The following is a 22,135-nucleotide window of genomic DNA, read 5'->3' on the forward strand; positions in this document are numbered from 1 at the left end:
CGACAGCGTCTCTACCACCTCAGACGCTTGAGAGACTTTAAACTGCCCTCTAAGGTGCTCAGGAACTTTTACTCCTGGACCATAGAGAGCATTCTGACGGGAAACATCTTAACCTGATTCGGTAACAGCACCATGCAGGACAGACGAGCTCTACAGAGGGTGGTGAGATCAGCTGAGTGCACCATCCACACCGAGCTCCTTGACCTGCACTTAATCTACAGCAGGCGGTGCTGGACCAAGGCCAGGAAGATCGTGAAGGACCTCAGCCACCCCAACAATGGACTGTTCTCTCTGTTGTGGTCAGGAAAGCGCCTCCGCTCCCTGAAGGCCAACACAGAGAGACTGAGGAGGAGCTGAAAACTTTTATATTTTGGTCTAACTTCTTATAGTTAAACTATTTATTTACTTCTTGCTTCTTTTTCTAATTCTCTCTTATTTCTTTTCAATTGTTTAAAAAAGTTTTAAGGTCACAGGCGGTCGAATAAGCATTTCACTACATATCCCTTTGTCACGTACTGTGTATGTGACAAATAAAAATTAAATTTGTTCACTTCGGGTCCACTCTAAGGTTGTCAATCAGAGCCTAAACTTCCCTCAGAAATGCTCTCTTCCCCTTATTACTCCTGGCGTCCTGAAACAGCGGCCACAGTTTGGCTCGAGCCTCCCGATCTTCTCACACACACACACACACACACACACACACCATAAACCAATCAACAAGCGCGAATACTAAGCTGACCAATAACATTCACGCATACTGATCCCGCGCGCAGCAGTGCACGTCCTGACCAATCAAATGCCACGATATTACTTTCAAAATGGCGCCCGCCGGAACTAGATTCTGTGGCGTCCTTATTTCTACCGGATGTTCCAAGAAAGACCGCCTTCTGCGCCAGGATTGGCTAATAATCCTGTACATCAGCTCATACTTCAACACTATTGGGTAGTTTTTAGAAAATGAGACTCAATCATGTCAGGGAAGGCGGGCTTTGTTCGAATACGGGTGAAGAAAACTGTAATGCTTGAATTAATGAATTAAAAAGCTTGCCGACAGACGTATTCTTAATTTAGGATTAAATACACGAGCAGGTAAATATGTGTTATATAATGTTTATTAAAGTTAGGTGTATAAGGCTAATGTAATTAAGATGCAGTTGAAATGTATTTGAAATGTGTTTCTGTTAGCGCGTTAGAGAGGTAACAACAACAACAACAACAATAATAATAATAATAGTAATAATAATGCGTTTAATGATGTTTAATCGAGTTCCAGCTCGTTATATCCGGTTAAAATGGAAGAAATCAGAAGTAATATTAATACTAATACTAATTAAAAAAGCATGGATGCCTTGATAGCAGATAAATACATCTCAGAAATAGTGTTTAACTTTACACACTGTAAATAAACTGTAAAAAACAAACAAACAAATAACTTGTAATGATTATATTGTAGATTTATTATGAAGAAATCCACTAATCTTATTTGACCATATGGGTTAGGAGTGTACAGTACTAAAAATGGCTTGTTAATTCATTATTCTAGATGTTTTTATTAATTGTTATTGTTATTATACAAAAGTTTTCTATATGTGATTAATTATCTGTTATGTCTTATTCATATTTATCTATTTAAACATTAAATGTTTTACATTTTGTCCTGTCTAGTGAAGTTCATTCTTGTAGAAAAATCTGTCTTTTTAGGTCACAGACAGTCGTTTAACTGTTTCTTTGCATTTCATACTGTGTATGTTGAATAAAGTTTAAATTTATAATATTATAGATTTTATTTCTCTGTTTGCGCTTCAGTGAACGGTTTCCTACATCACCCACAATGCTGGTCGACTTCCTGTAGACAGCAATGCAGCGGCGCTTTGGTCTTAGTTCAGTGTCTGTGATTTCACTCAGTTTTTTTTTCCTTTTCTTCAGGTTTTCTTTATGCGCCAGCTGAAGATGGTGAACCTGAAGCAAGCCATCCTGCAGGCGTGGAAGGAGCGCTGGAGCGACTATCAGTGGGCCATCAACATCAAGAAGAACTGCCCCAAAGGAACGACGTGGGATTATCCCAATCTCGCAGGTGTGTGAGAGGAAACACCACACGATGTGACGTGACGCGACGGGACGAGGCTCGGGTCGGAAACGTGTTGCGCTGATGTGTACTGTGCATAAGTACCTGTGCTGAGTTTAGTCACCAGGTACAGCAAGAGGCTAAGAAGCAGTGAGAGCAGGGTGGAAGTCGTCGGAGGCCCTACATATGATAATCACTGAGACGCTTCCTTCCTGTAGCTGAATCTCAAACCCTGACCTACTGTGGACATGGCGCACTATGTAGGGCCTCCGACGACTTCGACGGATTCTCGGGGAACTCGGAGACTACGACTCCGACGGATTGCCCCCCCCCACATAATCACTATCAAATATTATGTTAACATAAATTCATAGGTTTATTATTATTAAATCGGATATTACTATTATAATAAACCCTAGGCACGAGACAGCCGTCAAGACCATTAATACAAATTCATTTCAATTTTGTAACACATTTATTTTTCAGGGCTTTGTCATGAATATGCAAATAAACATTTGTATATAATAAAAATAAATATTTTTTATGATGAAAAATTAGACGAAACTAATTTTATTATAACATAAACAATATATAAGTATACTTAAATATTGATATTTATATTTTTTCATATACAACATATTTTATTTTCATATTGCTTGTTTTATTGTCTCATATATTATTATTAAAGTTTGCAATTCTCCATAACCCTCAAATTAAAGCTCTTGCTCTCGTGAGAAAAAATTTTGCCGCTATTTTGCCATTTCATCAACCAATCAAAGGGCTTGTGATCAGTGTTTCTACTATCAATGCATATCGCCTTTTAAACCAACGTACAAACGTGCAATAATCCTAGACAACTCAATCCAGCTATACTAATCATCAACAACAGGTGTGCTCAAAGAACCAACTTAGCCACATCGTAATTAGCCACACGATGATCTCATCTTAGATGTGTCAGTTCATCTGGGATGTGTCAAGCGACGTACGATGAACAGACCCCTGCTGTATGTCGTCATTAAAAAAAAAATGAACAGTACGATGTTCACTTCTGACTGTAGATCTTTGTCGTCCTAATTCTCGTCATGTGACTTCTTTATCCCCGCCCAGAAGCTTTGCTGGAGCAGGCGATGATTGGACCGTCTCCGAACCCGCTCATCCTCTCCTACCTGAAGTATGCCATCAGTTCCCAGGTCGGTAAACGCCTCAGGTGCTTAAAAAAAAAAGTGCAAGCAATGAGGGAACATGAAAAGGGGCGGTGTTTGTTATGAAAGAAATATTTTTAATTACAGGGTTAAAAACTACATTTGGGATTTTGTTTTTCATTGTAAAGCTAGATAAATATACTGTATAATAAAATAAAAACAAAATAAAACTTGATTATTTTCCTGTAGCACAAAAGTTCACCATTAAAGAAACAAATAAAAGACATTATTATAAAAAGAGAGATGTATAGTATTTGGCCAAAATTTTAAGCACCCATTGTTTTTTAGTACAAACTTTACCGGAAAATGTTTTTTATTTATTTATTTTAATGACTTTATAATTGAGGCAGTGAAAAAGGCTATTTATTCCACCATCAAATTAAAACATGCGTTCAGACAAAAAAGCAGTTAAAGTCCTAAGAAGACCCGTGTGTGGTTCAGCAGGATGATGAATAAAACTTGGGAGCGAATTTCCTTCTAAAACAAATCGTACCCGAGACTAAAGCGTCCTCGCACCAAATACTGACTTTGTTTCAATAATTACTGTTTACTATTAGCTTTATAGATATTTTGTTTGTTTGTTTTGAAGACATACTTTTTCCTAAGACTTTTGCTCAGTACTCAGGCATTTTTGCCGCAACCAGCAGGTGGCGATCATTGTCTTTTTAAAATGTAGTTTTATTTTTTTTTAAGGGACGCTTGTTTTTGCCCTGAAATAACAATACAAGACTGAGATATTTTCCTGCTTTTAAATGTTTATTTTTTAACCTTTTTTTCTCTGCTTATAAAATACTTGTAAAAATACTTGTACTTGTTTTAAAATACTTAATACTTGTAATTGTTTTTAACAATATTGCGTCTTTTTGGGACGTCGTACAGATATGAAGCACGTAGGACCTTTACCAAAAAACGGTCATGTTAAAAAAACAAAGGTTAAGTGATTAAATCTATGATTTAGTGTATACTTTTGGAAGTAGAGTAAACCAAAGGTCCAAAACAATAAGGAGAATATTAAATAAAGTGAATATTGTTTCCATAATCAGTTTGCCTTATTTTAATTATTTTAATGCTTTAAAATAGAACTTGGCATTGAAGTTCTATTTTTCGTTTTTATTCTATTTATATAATAATGAATTTTAGAAAGAGAGTTTATAAATAAAAAATGTTTACGCGTTGTTTACGTTCTCCTCCTGCAGATGGTGTCCTACTCCAGCGTGCTCAGTGCCGTCAGTAAGGTCAGAGATTATTCTACACTTCTGTGTTTTAATTAGTTTACATGAAAAAGTATTATTTATAATTGTATTATAAATATTTTTAACATGTGCATTAATATTCCTATAAATATTTTGTTTCAGTATATAAATACAAAACAAATAAAATAAACTGTTATAGCACCACAAGAACGATGTCTTGTTTTCATCTCCAGTTTGATGATTTCTCGCGAGAACTCTGCGTCAAGTCTCTCTTGGAGATCATGGACATGTTCTCTAACCGTCTCAGGTAAGAACGCGGTTCAAGCTGGACTTCGTGCATCGCCTCCATTGTTTTTAATTTGAGGAAACCTTTCATTAATGTTAAATGCATAAAATTTAGAAACGTTAATTTTCTATAAGCCCTGATAAATAATTGTATTTGTGTGTGTGTTTTCCGCCGGTAGCTGCCACGGTAAAGCGGAGGAGTGTATTGCTCTGTGCCGGGCGTTGCTCGGGTCGGTCGTCTGGCTCCTTCAGGGCTGTGCTTGGTACTGCGAGAAGCTTAAAGAACCTAGCGTCACACTGCCGAGCGACACCAGTCTCCGAGCTTGCCAGGAGCGCCTGGAGAACCTTTTGCAGCGGGCCAAGAATCGAGCCCTGATGCACATCGCCCGATTAGAGGAACAGGGTGTGTGTTTATTCTAACTAGGAGAAAACCCGAGTCAGAAATGCATATAAACTTTACAAATAAATAAAATGCTACATATAAATACCAGATTTTTTTGGACCTAGTAACAGTGCAGTAGATGCTAAGATGCTCATTTTAATGCTAGCTGATCCGGTTTCTGCAGCTTCCTGGAACAACATGGAGCAAGCGTTAATAAGACTCGCGGAGAATCTGGGCAGCGTGACCGATCAGACGTTGAAGAACAAGCTGGAGGAGTGTGTGATGCTGGTCAAAAGGTGAGAGTTTAAACCTAGCGTGTCGCGACTAAACCAGGTTCCTGTGACTGAACGTCCCCGATGGATTCAGTGTTCCTCAGATGCTGAGCGTCCAGTGTGAGCCGCCAGTCCAGACCGCCTTCCCGTCGGTCCACGCTTTCATCATGCTGGAGGGGACCATGAACCTCACGGGGGAGATGCAGCCGCTGGTCGAGCAGCTCATGATGATCAAGAGGATACAGGTAGGACTCGGCTTCATCTCCCTCCGTTTCTCGGGTTCTCAGACCTCATAGGTTTACCTACACCTGGATTTTTCTGGTCCAGCGTATTCCAGCACCGCTGTTCGTCCTGGAGATCTGGAAAGCTTGCTTTACCGGGCTCATCGAGTCTCCAGAAGGCACGGAGGAACTCAAGTGGACCGCCTTCACCTTTCTCAAGGTCTCTCTCTCACTCTCTTTTGCAACTTGCCTAGATATGGTTATGATGAAGCGATATGGTTCTGATGATGCGATCTGGTCCTGCTGTTCACAGATTCCTCAGGTTCTGGTCAGGTTAAAGAAGTACCCTCAGGGCGAGAAGGTATGAGTGACACCTCGTTTTTTTTTTTTTCCCAATTCTCCAGTCAACGCTTGGCAGCAGCCTACTTTAGGAAAGACATTTTTTAACTAGCAGTCCGTAGATGCAGGAACTGTTTCCCGTACGCCTTGAGACGGTCAGAGGCAAAGCTTCGCAGAACAGCTCTCTTAATTTCTCTCTTAATTATTATAAATAAATAAAAGGTGACTTTGAAGTTAAGAGATTGATTTGGACTGTACAATACATACAAACTCACACAATAAATAAGGAGAATATTCATAAAAAAACACAGCGTGAACTGGAAAAAATCTTTATTATTTAATTAATCTATTTGTTTAGTTGTTTGTTTATTTAAAAGGCTCCACAAAGGCAATGATAGTCAAAAACCCTAATATATATTTATTTCTCATTAGATTTAATGCTGTCCCTGTCCTTGCTGATGTTATAGTAGCCGTAAACAGCGGTTCTCTCAGGGCTGTCCTTTCTTTTCTTCTTCCCTTCTCTTAACTCTGATCCGAAGCACTGACACTGGAGACTCCTTCCATAAAGTCCCAGAAAACATCACCGTAATATGTAATATATGTCAATGATTTGTTCTGATTGTAATGGAAACCTTATGTGTTCTTTCATAAATCACGATGCTAAGGGAGATTTTGATGATGAAATTGCACGAGGATGTACGCACACGCACACACACACACACACACACACACACACACACACACACACACACCTACGTGCGCACATGACCGTCTGTGTTTGTGTGTGTAATATCTCAGGACTTCACTGAGGAAGTGAACATGGCGTTTGAGTTTCTCTTGAAGCTCACACCACTGCTGGACAAAGCTGACCAGAGATGCAAGTAGGAGAAAATTTCCACCGTTGAAACGTGTAACGTTTTTTTCATGTTGGTTTCAAGACGTGTTTCAGCATCTTGTAATGTGTGTGTGTGTGTGTGTGTGTGTAGCTGCGATTGCTTGAGTCTGCTGCTCCAGGAGTGCCATAAACTCTCCTTGCTGTCCGAATCCAACATGGCCGGCCTCACCGCTAAACGGTTTGTGGCAGCACCAGCTTATCACTCAATACTTTCTCTCTCTGTATATTTTTCCACTCCTATATTAAAACCGTCCAATTATTCCAGGGCTGACGACAGGGAATACGCACCGAAGCTGAAAACGGCTGAGAACGCAAACATCCAGCCGAACCCGGGCCTCATCCTCCGCGCCGAGCCGACCGTCACCAACATACTGAAGGTATGTTAAGCAACATGAACTTAGAACTTGGACAGATCTTTGTATTGTGTGATCAACTTATTCCGATATTTAATGAAGCAATTGGGTATAATTTCAGTGTTGTTGAGATTAATTGAGCGGATTATAACATCGGAGACAGAAATGTCAGTCAGAACTAAAGACTGGCTGGATTTAAAAAATTCAGGAAATCCAAAAAACTGATTTGTTACAATTCAGTACCGGGCACTAAATGGTTAAAATTGGAACACCATTTGGTTAGAATTCAGTAACAAAGGCTTAACTATTAAAATTAAGTATCAAGGACTCATTATTTAGTGTTCAGTACAAAAACATTATTGGTTTAAGTTCAATAATGATGGTTAAAATTCTGTACCAAATACTGATTGATAAGAAATCAGCACCCAATTCTTAATAATTAGAATTCAGTACCAAATAACCGATAGGTTAATCAATATTCAGGAATTCAGTACCTATGTCTAAATGATTAGAATTCAGTACCAGTACTGATTGTTGAATAAAATTCAGCACCTAAGTCTAAATAGTAAGAATTCAGTACTTAAGACTTCTCAGTTAAAGTTCAGTACTGAATACTGATGAGAAATCAATCATTGATTGGGGAGGGGGGGGGGGGGTGGAAAAGGAAAGGGGAGCAGATCATCTGATCGAGTGAATCATTTGTGTCATATTTGTTTTATGAAATATTTTCTCCTTTCCATCAGTGGGTGCTAATAATTCTAGATTCAGCTCGAAACACTTGAGAGAAGTCACATCCTTCTGTGTGTGTGTGTGTGTGTGTGTGTGTGTAGACTGTAGATGCTGATCATTCCAAGTCCCCCGAGGGCTTGCTGGGAGTTTTGGGTCACATGCTCTCAGGAAAGAGTTTGGACTTGTTGCTGGCTGCCGCGGCGGCAACGGGGAAACTCAAATCCTTCGCTCGCAAGTTCATCAAGTGAGATCAGTACTTTGGTACTTGAGTACTTTAGTCAGTTACTCTGGCTATCATTCAGTACATTGGTCTAAAATGTGGCACCGGATTGAAACTTTGTTTCTGACTGGAATACTGATAATCTAGTGATGGAATTTAATTATCATTAAATGGGACCTTGAAATTAATTGATTCTGATTCAGTACTGGAATTAATTGATTTTAATATAGCAGGAAGTACTGATTGATAGATTGATGGCAAATAAGTACTAAAAGACAGATAACTTGGTTAGAATTTTAGATTAGATCATAAATATGTCATCGGATCCATATTAATCTGCTGTTATTTATTTATTTATTTATTTTCCTCTCTACAGGTTAAACGAGTTTCCGAAGCACATCAGCGGTGAAGGATGTGAGTGCTCGCCGAGCCTTTCTCTCTCTCTCTCTCTCTCTCTCTCTCTCTCTCTCTCTCTTTCTCTTCTCCTCATAAAAGTGAATCGTCACCGTCGTGTGTGTGTGTGTCATCTGCATGTGCTTTTCTCCTTTCAGCTAAATCCGCTTCAGTGCGAGCGCTGCTTTTTGACATCTCCTTCCTCATGCTGTGTCATGTGGTCCAGACATATGGCTCTGAGGTCAGTGTACACACACACACACACACACACACACACACACACACACAATCCCATGATGCATACCTATAAGTATTAGTCTGAGCCTGCTGAATTCTCACGTGTTTGTGGCCAGGTTGTGGGTGAAAAAAAAAACATCAGCAGAAAAAAAATATTCCACTCAAAATAAACCTTTTGGTCAAGTAGTGACCTCATGTGTTTGGAAGAATGTGTCTGAAAGAAAGTAAAAAAAAAAAACAACAACAAACACTCAGTATACTGATTGTTACGTTGAATTGCGATTGATTTAGAACTCAGTACTGTAGTGAGGAAATTAAACGGCTTAAATCAATTTAATTTTATTTATATAGTGCTTTTAACAATGGTCATTGTCTCAAAGCAGCTTTACAAAAATTAAAGACATTTTTTCAATTAAAAATAAATAAATAAATAAAATTGTGTATGTGTGAGAAAAATGTGTCTAGATGATAATAACGAGATGAATGAATGAAATGTCTCTGATGAGCAAGCCAAGGGTGACGGCGACAGGGGCAAGGAAAAACTCCCTGAGATGGTAATAGGAAGAAACCTTGAGAGAAACCAGACTCAACAGGGAACTCATCCTCATCTGGGTGATAACAGATAGAGATGATATAACATCATGTGTGTTGTGTAGGTGAAAGTTCAATATAACAGAAGTTGTGAAGATTAACATGAAGTCCAGTTCAGCACAGGGAGTCAGTAGGTGCAGAGGGCAGATGGGGTCTGGATCACTGGGAGCACAGGAGCAGGATGTGTAGCTCCAACCATCATGAAGCAGAATCCAGCTGGAGCAGGTCCTTCTCTGGATGCCTCAGGATCCTCACAGGGTTGGCCTTTGTCTACTGAAGCTGGTACAATCTCCAGATGCCTCGGGATGGGTAGAAAAATACAGAAAAGATGGAGAGAATTAGCGTAGTTGCCATTCAGGATAGGTGTACTGGAGTATGAGGTTATGGGATGAGTTACGCGTATGCCAGATTAAAGAGATGCGTCTTGAGCCTACTTTTAAACTGGGAAACTGTGTCTGAGCCCCGAACACTGTCTGGAAGGCTATTCCAAAGCTTTGGAGCTAAATATGAAAATGCCCTGCCCCCTTATGTAGATTTAGAAATTCTGGGAATTACAAGTAATCCAGAGTTTTGTGATTTTAAGGAGCGTGGCGGATTATAGCGTATCAGAAGACTGGTTAGGTATGTGGGAGCTAAACCATTTAAAGCCTTGTATGTAAGTAGTACTATTTTGTAATTAATTCTAAACTGAACAGGTAGACAGTGCAGGGATGATAATATAGGTGTTATATGATCATATTTTCTGGATCTAGTGAGAACCCTGGCGGCTGCATTTTGGACTAACTGAAGCTTGTTTATTGAGGATGCAGGACAACCACCTAGTAATGCATTACAATAGTCCAGTCTGGAGGTCATGAATGCATGAACTAGCTTTTCTGCATCAGATACGGATAGGATACTCCTAAGTTTGACAATATTTCTAAGATGGAAAAAGGCTGTTTTTGTGATATTGGAAATATGATTTTCAAAGGACAAGTTACTGTCTAATATTACGCCCAGGTCTTTTACTGTTGAGCTAGTAGTAACAGTACATCCTTCTAAACGCAGGAAAGCTGTTGTGTGCTGGTTTTTGGGCCGATGAGTAATATCTCTGTCTTATCTGAGTTTAGTAAAAGGAAGTTATTGGTCATCCAATCTTTTATGTCCTGGACACACTCTGTTAATCTAGACAACTTGGGTATTTCGTCTGGCTTACTTGCAATGGTGTGTGTGTGTGTGTGTGTGTGTGTTGTGCTTTCATGAGCGAGAGACGCTAGTGAGTGGTAATAATTTCTAAAAAGTAAATGAGAGCAGGAACAAATGTTTTCTAGATAAAAAGTTCCAGTACATTAAATGTGACAGCGAACAGATAAAAAGTACAGAATATCATTCTTTATAAAAAATTTAAAACAATAAAAAATGTAAAAGTAATCTTGTTTTATCAGACTTACAGCACAACACACACACACACACACACAGTTTCTAACGCTGCTTCTCTGTTGCTGCTGTCCCCACAGACGGAAATAATTTTTCCACAAACGATGAACTAAACAAAAAGAAGCGGTTTTAAGGAAGAATTTATAGAAGTGCGAAATCCACTTCCGTTAAAGCGGTGTTTCCTTCAGCGAATAAACTCTGATTGTGAATCTGACCATACAGCAGTTTTAAACGTGGAGTGACATGATGACTTTGACGTTGAACCTTATACTTGCTTAAGAAAAAAAGGAAAAGTGAAGACGAGTCAGGCAGAAAGTGAAATTTTAGAGAAAAGATCTTTGAACTGATCTAAAGAAGAGATTCTTTAGATGACTAGCTGTTTGAACTTTTTCTCACCTCCCCTTTGAAATAACACATCTAATCTTTACACCATCTGAACAGATAACATCATGTAGAAACCTTTTATTCCGCGTTTGCGTTTTTTCCCCCCTCCATCATCAGCACCTCGGTTGATGCTGGATAAATCAGTGCGTAGATAGATGGCAGGGTTTTTTTTTCTTTCTACAGTGCTTAAAAAAATCTTAATTTTAAAGTAATTGTACTCTTACTCAAAACACACTTAAAACTATTTTTGAAAAAAAAAAAAATTATAATTTACTTTTTTTTGCATCAGGAACATGTCACTCAAATTATATTTTTGTGCGTGATTATTTATAGTTGAGTCTTTCTTCCTCGTAGTGTTGCATGTTGATTTCTCGATCTTTTTTATTGTTTAGTTTGTGTCATTTTTGTCACTTTCCCACCATTTATTGTTTAGTTTAGCACAAGAACAAAGGCCTTTTATACTTTATAGCGTGCTGCGATATTAGCTCGCTTCTGAACAGTCAAGCGGTTGGCCATCTTTGTTTACTTTGCCCCTGGTGGTACAGGGTTGCCCCTGCACTATCGACGCGGGAAATATGAAATCCATGTTACTGTCGTCTATTTAAATTGTGCTCTTTTAACATGACTCCAACGATACTACAGGTTCTACAGCTATTAAATATTGCCTAGTTAGTTTTCACCTATCCTGTAACCGCAGGGATTTAATGTAACTAATTACGATATTGGTTTTGGTTTAGTTTTAATCCCTCGTTCTTCTCCAGGTCATCCTGTCCGAGCCGAGTCAATCGGGTGAGACGCCGTTTTTCGAGACCTGGTTGCAGATGTGCATGCCGGAGGAGGGAAAGATCCTGAACCCAGACCACCCCTGCTTCAGGCCCGAACCGGGCAAAGTGGAAAACCTGGTAGCGTTACTGAACACGTCCTCAGAGATGAAGCTGGTGTAAGTTCAGGCTCCTGGAAAAATAAAGCGAAAAAGTCAGAAAATTAATATATATTTTTTTACGTTAATGTATGTAATTTTTTTTATTTTTTATTACAGGTTTATAGTCCAAGTGTAGCGATGCGTTGATGACCGTGAAGTCTTAGACATGCAGATTTTTATCGTACAGATGTGAAGTTGAAGATGCGCTCAGTTTTAGGTGGCACAGTGGTTAGCACTGTGGTCTCGCACTTTCAGGATCGAGAGTTTGATTCTCTCCTCAGGTCTGCGTGTGTGTGTCTGTGTGTTCTCCTCCTGATTGCTGATTGGTGGGTTTACTCCGGGTAGTCTGGTTTCCTCCAAAGACATAAAGATTAGGCTGATTGTTTTTTTCCTAATAGCCCGTAGTGCGTGAGTTAGTGTGTCTCTGTGTGTGTGTTTGTGCCCTGCCATGGATTGTCACCCCACCTCGTGCCCCGAGTCCCCATGGACAGGCCCCAGGCCCCCCTGCGCCCCTGTACAGAAAACGTTTGCATTATTTTCAGTTTCTTTTTAAACTTCTGGAAAAGGTTAAACTGTTGAGGTTAGAAATGCTTAACAACATGTATTTCTGTTTGCACATTGCAATACTTGTTAAATAATTTTTTTCTTTCAAGAAAAATAGTGTGAATTATTATGAATAATGTGGAATGGAAGCAAACGTCAGCTAATGCTGCATGCTGATGGATCAGTTGTCAAAATTGCTGGTGTTTAGTTTTGTTCTGTCTCGTATTAATTTTGCATCATCCTCTGACTGTAAGCGTTTCGTCTTCTTAGAAACGACAGAGCGTATGTTACATGACTCAGCAGTGTTTCACAGTTGCAGCTTTCAGGAGGTTTGCTTGGTGACAAGGTCGGGGGGGGGAAGTAAGATATTTGGTAGCAACTGCTTCGGCATGCATGTGTGGGTTTGGTCACAGATTAGAGGATATCAAACCACATTTTATGCACCTTGAATTCTCAGCACAACCCCCCTTTTCTTATTGTAGACTAGACTTGAAAACAACAAATCCAGACCACACATCAACACATGGTTTACTGGACGAGTTGTTTTAGTGTACAGTTGATCAGTGTATGTCTCGCACTTAAATTGTTGGAAAATATCAACCGCAGGCCATCGTCTACTGAGGCAATGTAACGGATGATTGAAGATAGACTTATACATCTTTTTCTTTATTGTTTGGTCAATTTTGTTACTTCGTCATTTATTGTTTTCTTTGGGTCTTTTCTTCCTTTTTTTACTTTCTGTTCATTTATTCAGTCTGGGTCATTTTTTGTTACTTATCCCTCATTTATTGTTTAGTCTGGGTCATTTTTGTTACTTTAACCTCATTTATTGTTTAGTCTGGGTCATTTTTTGTTACTTATCCCTCATTTATTGTTTAGTCTGGGTCATTTTTGTTACTTTAACTTCATTTATTGTTTAGTCTGGGTCATTTTTGTTACTTTTACCTCATTTATTGTTTAGTCTGGGTCATTTTTTGTTACTTATCCCTCATTTATTGTTTAGTCTGGGTCATTTTTTGTTACTTATCCCTCGTTTATTGTTTAGTCTGGGTCATTTTTTGTCACTTTTGCCTTGTTTATTGTTTAGTCTAGGTCATTTTTTGTCACTTTTGCCTTGTTTATTGTTTAGTCTGGGTAATGTTTTTGTTACTTTTACCTCATTTATTGTTTAGTCTGGGTCATTTTTTGTTACTTTTACCTCATTTATTGTTTAGTCTGGGTCATTTTTTGTTACTTATCCCTCATTTATTGTTTAGTCTGGGTCATTTTTTGTCACTTTTGCCTTGTTTATTGTTTAGTCTGGGTAATTTTTTTGTTACTTTTACCTCATGTGTTGTTTACTCTCCCTTCATTTATTGTTTAGTCTGGGTCATTTTTTTTTTCTTTTCGCCTCGTTAATTGTTTAGTCTGGGTCATTTTTTGTTCCTTTTTCCTCATTTATTGTTTAGTCTGGGTCATTTTTTGTTCCTTTTTCCTCATTTATTGTTTAGTCTGGGTCATTTTTTTATTTTTTTCGCCTCGTTTATTGTTTAGTCTGGGTCATTTTTTGTTACTTTTTCCTCTTTTATTGTTTAGTCTGGGTCATTTTTGTTACTTCGTCATAATTTATTGTTTGTTCACTTTTGTTATTCTTTTGTTGCCCCACCACAAATTTTTTTTGTTACTTTCTCCTTGCGTATCATTTTCACTCCCTATAAAAGCAGTCTATTATTACACAAAATGTTGTTAAATACAAACGCTTTATCTATTTGTTAGATCGCAAAAAATATTACGTTGATTTATGCTGCTTAACTTACACTTCTAATCCGGCCTCGTTATTATTAACTCATCACATGACTTTTCGTTTTCTCTCAGTCAGATGAAGTGGCATGAGATCTGTCTGAGCACGCCGGCGGCCATCTTGGAGGTCCTGAACGCGTGGGAGAATGGAGTCCTCTCTGTGGAGGCTGTGCAGGTTGAACTTAATCCTTGTTTTATTCATTCCACAGTAATTACAGCATCTGGAAAGTATTCACAGCACTTTACTTTTCCCACATATTTGTTTGTGACATTCACAGACTCGTCTTGTAGCCACTCCTTTGTTATCTTGGCTGTGTGCTTAGCATCCCTATTGTCCTGTTGGAAGGTTGGTTGTAGGTTTTCTTCAAGTATATCTCTGTACGTTGCTGCATTTATCTTTCCCTTGATTCTGACTAAAAACATCCCCACGGCCTGATGCTGCCACCACCATGCTTCACTGTAGGAATGGTTTTGGTCAGGTGATGAGCTTTGCCTGGTTTCCTCCAGAAATGACGCTTAGCATTCAGGCCATCACCTTTGTTTCATCAGACCTGAGAATTTTGTTTTTCATGGCCTAAGAGTCCTTCAGGTGCCTTTTGGCAAACTCCAGGCCGGGTGTCACGTGCCTTTTACTGAGAAGTGGCCTCTTTACCATGCAGGCCTGATTGGTGAATTCTCAGCAATCCCCCCCCCCCCTTCTTAGTGTAGACTAGACTTAAAAACAACAAATCCAGACCACACGTCAACACAGTGTTTAACAGACGGGTTTGATTGGTGGAGTGCTGCAAAAATGGCTGTTCTTCTGGAAGGTTCTCACTGGAGCTCTTTTAGACTGACCATCGGGTTCTTGGTCACCTCCCTGACTAAGGCCCTACTCCCCCGATCGCTCGCTTTGGCCAGACGGCCCGTTCTAGTAAGAGTTCTGGTGGTTCCAAACTTTTCTTGATAGATGCCACTGCGCTCAATGCTGCAGGAATTTGTCTGTACCTTTGATACGATCCTGTCTCGGAGGTCTACAGACAATTCCTTTGACTTTTGTGCTCTAACATGTGCTGTCAATTGTGGGACCTTATGGGTGTGTGTCTTTCTAAATCATGTCCAGTCAACTGAACTTACCACCGGTGGACTCCAATCGAGTTGTAGAAACATCTCAAGGATGCTCAGTGGAAACAGGATGTGCATGAGCTCAATTTTGAGGGTGTGAATACTTAAGTAGATGCAATTGTTTTTAATTTTTATTATTTAGTAATTTGCAGAGATTTCAAACAAACTTCTTTTATGTTGTCATTATGGCGATTATTATTAAAGTTTTGAGGAAAATAATTGAATAATGGAATATTTTTGGAATAAGGCTGTAACAAAACAAAATGTGGGGAAAAGTAAAGTGTGTGAATACTTTCCTGACGCACCGTAACCAGAATCGGACGTATCATTCAGCTGTACTGATTTATCTTAAGATCTTAAAAAATGACAAATAATGGTTTTACATGGTATGCTTTTACTTTATGAACAGCACAAGATGTCTATCTACGAAAAATACTTGTTTATATTTTATCCATTGTTGGTCAGACTTCAGGCTACTAAATAAAGTGTTAACTAATGTTATGTAAAGCAGGTTATATGATTATATGATATGAAGCCGTAGAGAGCTTCTGGTTTGGAAAACTAATTAAAAGTCAGACGCGGGTCAGAATCCAGACTTCAGCAGTGCTGCGTATAAGAGGACATGTTCGTATTCGTATTGCCAAGACTTGGTGTAGAAGATTTTTAAGAATAAGAACATGTGAACATCTCTCTCTCTGTCTCTCTCTCTCTCTCTCTCTCTCTCTCTCTTTCTGTCTCTTCGAGCAGAAGATCACAGATAACATTAAAGGGAAGGTGTGCAGTATGGCCATATGCGCCGTGGCCTGGCTGGTGGCTCATGTCCGGATGCTGGGTTTGGACGAGAGGGAGAAACCGCAGACCATGATTCGTCAGCTCATGACGCCTCTATATGGGGAGAACACACTTCAGTTTTACAATGAGCGGTGTGTCTTATACTGTTTTTCTCTCTTTCACACACATACACACACCTTAAGGTAAAGGTTGACCCTTAGGGGTCGACGGCATCGTCGACTATGCCAATCACTTTTTTTCTCTTTGCAAATGTTTTTGTAAATGAAACTATATTGTAGGAACCCCAAAAAAAGGTTTTCTTTCCAAAAAGTTTATTGCCAATCTTAAATGGGGAAATACATTTTCTTTTTTTTTTGGTTTTGATCAAAAGGCAGATGAAAGTGAGCATCAATATGAGCAGATTTACTAATAAAAATACATATAATCCCCCAGAAATACAACAAACACAAATATATATTTGGTAAATAAACACTGGCTTTGCAACGCTGTGCGAAACGCGCTCCGATGTGGGCCGCTTTATTTCAGTCATAATATACTATAACATGTTTTTACTGTGTAACTTTGTTTTTTGTGTATAACAATTTATTTCAATTAATATTTCAGAAACCATGCTTTATTTTTGGTTTCTATCCCTGATTCCCTGTGAGTGTATATGTGTGACCCATCAATATGAGTCCTGATGTTACCTGAGACGGGTGTCAATGAGTCTTTCATATTTATGAAAAGTCATAGATCATTCAGTAAAACAGAGGCTCTGCTGAAAAAAAGTTTGGCACACCAGTCACTTTACCCCAAACAAGATTTTTCTAAGTGTTATAATTTAGTTGTTGTGCTGTGGACACACTTAAGACTTTCTTAAACTCAGTTCTCTGTTTAAGACAATCTGTGAGGTTTGTTTATTCTCCTTTTTCACAGTTTTTCTGCTAGAGTTTGAAATTGTGTGTTTTTTTTTGTTTTGTTTTTTTTAATACAAATGTTGTTGGTCTTTCGGCTGCTCCCAGCAAGGAGTCGCCACAGCGGAATACCCAGTCCGCACTACAACTTGGCACAGGTTTTACGCCGGATGCCCTTCCTGACGCATTCCTGAATTCTTTAGGGGAAATTTCGTATTGTGAAACACGTTGTCCCATAGGAAATAATGTAAATACAGATAATCCGTTTTAGCCACACAAAAATATTACCAATTTCCAACAGTATAATCAACACTATATGTTTTCTGCATATAAAAACAATCAAAACACTTAGAAAAGTTATGTAAGTGAAGTAAAATATAAAATAAATAGACATTAAACCTTATTTAACCTTTATTTATGAACAATAGTCATTGTCGCAAAACAGCTTTACAGAGTCAGAAGAAATGATGTATAAAATCTGTATATTAAATAATTGCCTTACATGCATATCTCTACCTCTCTACCTTTCTCTCTCTCTTTTTCTCTCTCTCTGTGCAGCGTGGTGATCATGAGTTCTATCCTGGAGCACATGTGTGCCGATGTGTTCCAGCAGACGGGTCACTGCGTGCGCTCGGTTGTGGAGCCTCAGGAGCCTCTGCCGTACCGCGCTCTCCTGCCCCTGCGCCAACCCATCCGCCAGGCGCTGAGCTCCAACTTCCGCACGGCGCTCGATAAGGGCTGGGTGGATTCGCGCACGCTACACCTGCTGGAGAACCTGCTGCACATCGGCGGAGTCTTCTGGTTCACCAACAACCTCGTCAAGGTTAGTGTGTGTAAGAGGAAAAAACAAAAGAAGCATTTTTGGAATGAACATCCTCTTGATGCAGTGGAGTTATTTTACCCTCTGGTATTTCCCGTACTCCAGGAGCTCCTGAAGGAGACGCGCAAGGAATGGGCATTCCGTGTGGTCGAGCTCCTCTACAGCATCTTCTGTCTGGACCTGCAGCAAATCACGCTCACTCTGATCGGTCACATCGTGCCCAATCTGCTGACCGACCCCGCCCACTGGCACAGCTTAGCCGATCCTCCGGGCCGAGCCCTCGCCAAGTGAGTCCTCATCTCTACGTGGGTTCTGTGTTTGGCTCAAAACTATTTTTTTTCACTTTGTTGAAAAAACAAACAAAAAAACCCCAGGCATGTTTTAGCATTGAATTGTACCGGTTGTTTACATCACAACCGTCTTTGTGTATTTCTGGACCTTTAAGATGTTGTCAGTTGTGGTAATCGCAGCTAGATTATTGGACTAACAGGAACTTGGCATCATTATTGTAGTAGAATGGAGGATAGACTAGTTTGAAAAGCACTGTTGTGAAACATTTCTGATAAACACGTTTTTTTTTTTTTTTTGGAACAGAATTACTCAAATCTGGGGTTTTTTGTTTCCTGTGAAAAAAGTAAAAAAAAAAAAAAAAGGCTCAATGTTGGTATTTTCTAACAGTTTTGATATCGAAACCTAGCAGCGGCTCACTATCACTATCACGCTTCCTCTTTACTTTCTCAGATTTATTTATTTATTTGTCTATTTATTTTTTTTGCTTTCTCAGTTTCATTCCTTAAAATATTTAGTTCCAGTTATATTTTTCCCCTGCTCATTTCGACGTTTCTTGCAAAGTAATCACATTTGCCATGAAACTTTCACTTTCCGAAGAAGTTAGATAAAACTTTGCGAGACATTTTGGGCTGCGTTAAGTCGTCGTTCAAATGCCAGTTATGACCTGAATTTGGTCGGTGTGTTGGTGCTGAATTAAGTGCTGAGCTTAAACTCAACTGTTGTAGTCAGTGTGCATCATGTTCAATAGTCTGTCGCAAACATACAGTGGTGTGAAAAAGTGTTTGCCCCCTTACTGATTTATTATTTTCTCGCATGTTTGTCTTTACTTTGAAACTTTAATGTTTCAAATCATCAAACAAATTTAAATATTAGTCAAAGATAACACAACTGAACACATCACAGGTGTGGCAGTAATCAGGCTGGGTGTGGCTAGAGAAATTGAATTCGGGTGTGACCAACCAGGGTCAAGTTATGTTTTAGGGGGGCAAACACTTTTTCACACAGGGCTATTTAGTTTGGGGTTTTGTTTCCCCTCAATAATAAAAATCCTCATTTAAAAACTGCATGATGTGTTTATTTGTGTTATTTGTGACTAATATTTAAGAACTGTGTTGTTTCCACACGGTGCAGGTGAGGAGAGGACTAGGGCTGTTTATTTATTCATTTATTTATTTCATCCTTTTGTTTTTTCAGGTTATCAGTGTGGTGCGCTCTCAGTTCCTACTCGTCTCACCATAAAATCCACGCCTTGGCTCGGCATCGCAAGAGACAGCGAGAGGACATCGAGGTTCGGATGCAAAATTAAAAAAAAAAACACCATTTTTTTTTGGTTCTCTGACGTTTGTCACCTCGTCCAGAGCGTTTAGTTCATCTGATCTAGTCAAGCGCCTCTGCTTTTCACATATTTTCAGAGATTATAGCACATTCATACAGTTGTTGTTTTTTTTGTCTTTAATCTGATGGTTCTCAGGACTACAGCAGTCTGTTCCCACTGGACGACACGCAGCCGTCCAAGCTCATGCGTCTGCTCAGCTCTAACGAAGACGACCCGGCGGTGTTGAGCAGTCCAGGTGAGCCGATACGTAGCCGTTGTAACTTATATTCAGAACGCAAATTCAAAATGGAATTTTGGTATTTATCCAGGTGTTTGTAATGCCGTTTGACCTTTGACCTTTCCCTAGGTGACCGCTCCATGAGCAGCTCCCTCTCCGCCTCTCAGCTGCACACCGTCAATATGAGAGAGCCACTCAACCGTGTGCTCGGTCAGTACTGTGTGTGTGTGTGTGTGTGTGTGTGTGTGTGTGTGTGTGTGTGTGTGTGTGTGTGTGTGTGTTCATGTTCTCTGTTTGTGCTTTTGTATGCATTGATTTTTCCACCTGAATTCTGGGATATCTGTTGAGCCTTTTACAATTTCTGTCCTCTTGTTTATTGTTTATTGTTGTCTCATCTTTATTTGCATTATTTTCTTTCATGCAGTTAAAGCAATTCTCATTAAAATCACCGTCGATGGAAGTGTTTTTTGGTTAAAATATTTCGATTTCCTTCATATTCACAGAGCCGAATCTTTTCCTTTCTCTCTCTGCAGCAAATCTCTTCCTGCTCATCTCCTCCATCTTGAGCTCGAAGACTGCTGGTCCTCACACACAGTTCGTGCAGAGCTTCATCGAGGAGTGTGTGGAGTGTTCGGAGCAGGGCAGCCGCGGGAGCATACTGCAGTTCATGCCGTTCACTATGGTGAGACACACACACACACACACACACACACATGCTTAGGCCCTTTAGCAAGTTGTGAGGACCAAAGATCTTCACAATGATACAAAAGTGTCGGTTTTCCTCACAGTCATAAAGTCAGGGTTGCGTATGTTCCATGGGCGGTGCAAAGGTAGTGACAAAGCTGTGATGATGTCAGAGGTCAGGACGATGTCACAACTCGACAGAACAAACTCGATTACACAGATATGATGTAAGAGGCTTTTAAAACAACCGGATGAATCCACACAATGACAGGAGGGCCGTGTGAAAGCATGCCAGAGGTCCTCACATCGACCACACGCGGTCGACGGCTCTTACAAGGATATGATGTCAGAGAAACCAACTGGGGCGTGTCAAAGGTTCTCATGTCAGAGGTCCTCACAATAACCACACGGGGTCAAAGGTCCTCGAAAAAACCTTAAACTGAAAAAAAAAAATTCTCAGACAAATATGATTCTTGTTACCTCGGCTTACTCCTAGCTCTAATAATGAATTGAATGAATCCTCATGAACATACTGTAGAACAATGTGTGTGTGTGTGTTTGTTTGTTTTACAGGTTTCTGAGCTGGTCAAGCTGCACGCACTCGCTAAACCCAAAGTCGTCCTGTCCATCACAGATCTGACGCTCCCGCTGGGCCGAAGAGTAGCTGCTAAAGCTATTGCTACTTTGTAGAACACACACACACACACACACACACACACACAGAGTGTGATAACATACAAATCGTAGTTGGCCGTAATGGAGTCAGATTTCCAGTAAGATTTCAAATGAGTTTCTCTCTCAGTAACTTGTGGCTTCACAGTTCCTCCTGAGTTGAACTCCCACTGTCGCACTTTTGAAGTATGCCTGGAACTTCTGAAGAATGGTGATGTCATTTATTTTCACAACTTTTGGGTCGTTGTGTACCATCAGACGCTTACGAACATCGCCATAAAAAGACAAGAAAAGAAACGAATGTTTGTATATAGAACTTGTTTTTTTATACTCAATAAAAGGTGATTTATTAAGCGGCTTAACATCTGAATTATTTATTTTATTGGTAAAGTGAAATTTCTGGTTGTTCAATGTTATTAAGTTTGTGATAAAAAATTTAATCAGGTTTAACTTAAATTTTAAAAACATTCATTTAAAAGTATTTTATGTTTGTCTTAAAAAAAATAATAAACCGTTAAAATTGTCATTATCATATCAAATAATTTTCATCCAAATGATCAAGAATCAAAATTAAGGTTGCTTTACAAAAAAAAAAAAAAAAAAAAAAAAGAGGAAGAAAAAAGTCAAGTTTGGAAATGAGTAAAATTGACTTTTAAACCTTTACTACATCAGAGTTGAGGATTTAAAAATGTTTTCATTTTTTTATGAGGTAAGCTGTCTATACTATAATGTTTCCCAGTGTTCATGTACAGTTTCCACTGAAGACATGTGTGTGTGTGTCTCTGTGTGTGTCTCTGTGTGTGTCTGTGTGTGTGTGTGTGTGTGTGTGTCTGTCTGTGTGTGTGTAAATGTGTGAAACCAAATATATAACATTGAACCCGCACTAATGCTGATGTTGGCATAAT

The 22,135-nt window shown here is 39.3% G+C and overlaps 1 protein-coding gene across 1 annotated transcript; it reads left to right on the plus strand.

Annotated features, from left to right (window-relative positions):
• Positions 1 to 988: 988 nt before the first annotated feature.
• Positions 989 to 21,583, plus strand: med24 (mediator complex subunit 24). The gene is made up of 26 exons (XM_053512257.1): positions 989 to 1,089; positions 1,927 to 2,074; positions 3,173 to 3,255; positions 4,464 to 4,502; positions 4,694 to 4,767; positions 4,925 to 5,148; positions 5,312 to 5,423; positions 5,494 to 5,644; positions 5,727 to 5,840; positions 5,934 to 5,981; positions 6,758 to 6,840; positions 6,946 to 7,032; positions 7,120 to 7,231; positions 8,038 to 8,180; positions 8,533 to 8,570; positions 8,708 to 8,790; positions 11,939 to 12,117; positions 14,497 to 14,596; positions 16,273 to 16,448; positions 17,769 to 18,033; positions 18,136 to 18,317; positions 19,516 to 19,609; positions 19,793 to 19,892; positions 20,004 to 20,084; positions 20,408 to 20,556; positions 21,132 to 21,583. Exons 2-26 carry the CDS (start codon positions 1,936 to 1,938, stop codon positions 21,246 to 21,248), a joined length of 2,973 nt encoding a protein of 990 aa, XP_053368232.1. The 5' UTR covers positions 989 to 1,089; positions 1,927 to 1,935; the 3' UTR covers positions 21,249 to 21,583.
• Positions 21,584 to 22,135: the final 552 nt, after the last annotated feature.

This window comes from Clarias gariepinus, chromosome 14 (genome assembly GCF_024256425.1).
Source record: "Clarias gariepinus isolate MV-2021 ecotype Netherlands chromosome 14, CGAR_prim_01v2, whole genome shotgun sequence".
NCBI lineage: Eukaryota > Metazoa > Chordata > Actinopteri > Siluriformes > Clariidae > Clarias > Clarias gariepinus.

Excerpts from the sequence above, each read along its gene's own strand:
- med24 (XM_053512257.1), top strand. The coding sequence starts at position 1,936 with ATGCGCCAGCTGAAGATGGTGAACCTGAAGCAAGCCATCCTGCAGGCG. Across the intron at positions 5,424-5,493 it reads TGTGTGATGCTGGTCAAAAG|TGTTCCTCAGATGCTGAGCG; the intron begins GTGAGAGTTTAA and ends CGATGGATTCAG. Across the intron at positions 8,791-11,938 it reads TCCAGACATATGGCTCTGAG|GTCATCCTGTCCGAGCCGAG; the intron begins GTCAGTGTACAC and ends GTTCTTCTCCAG.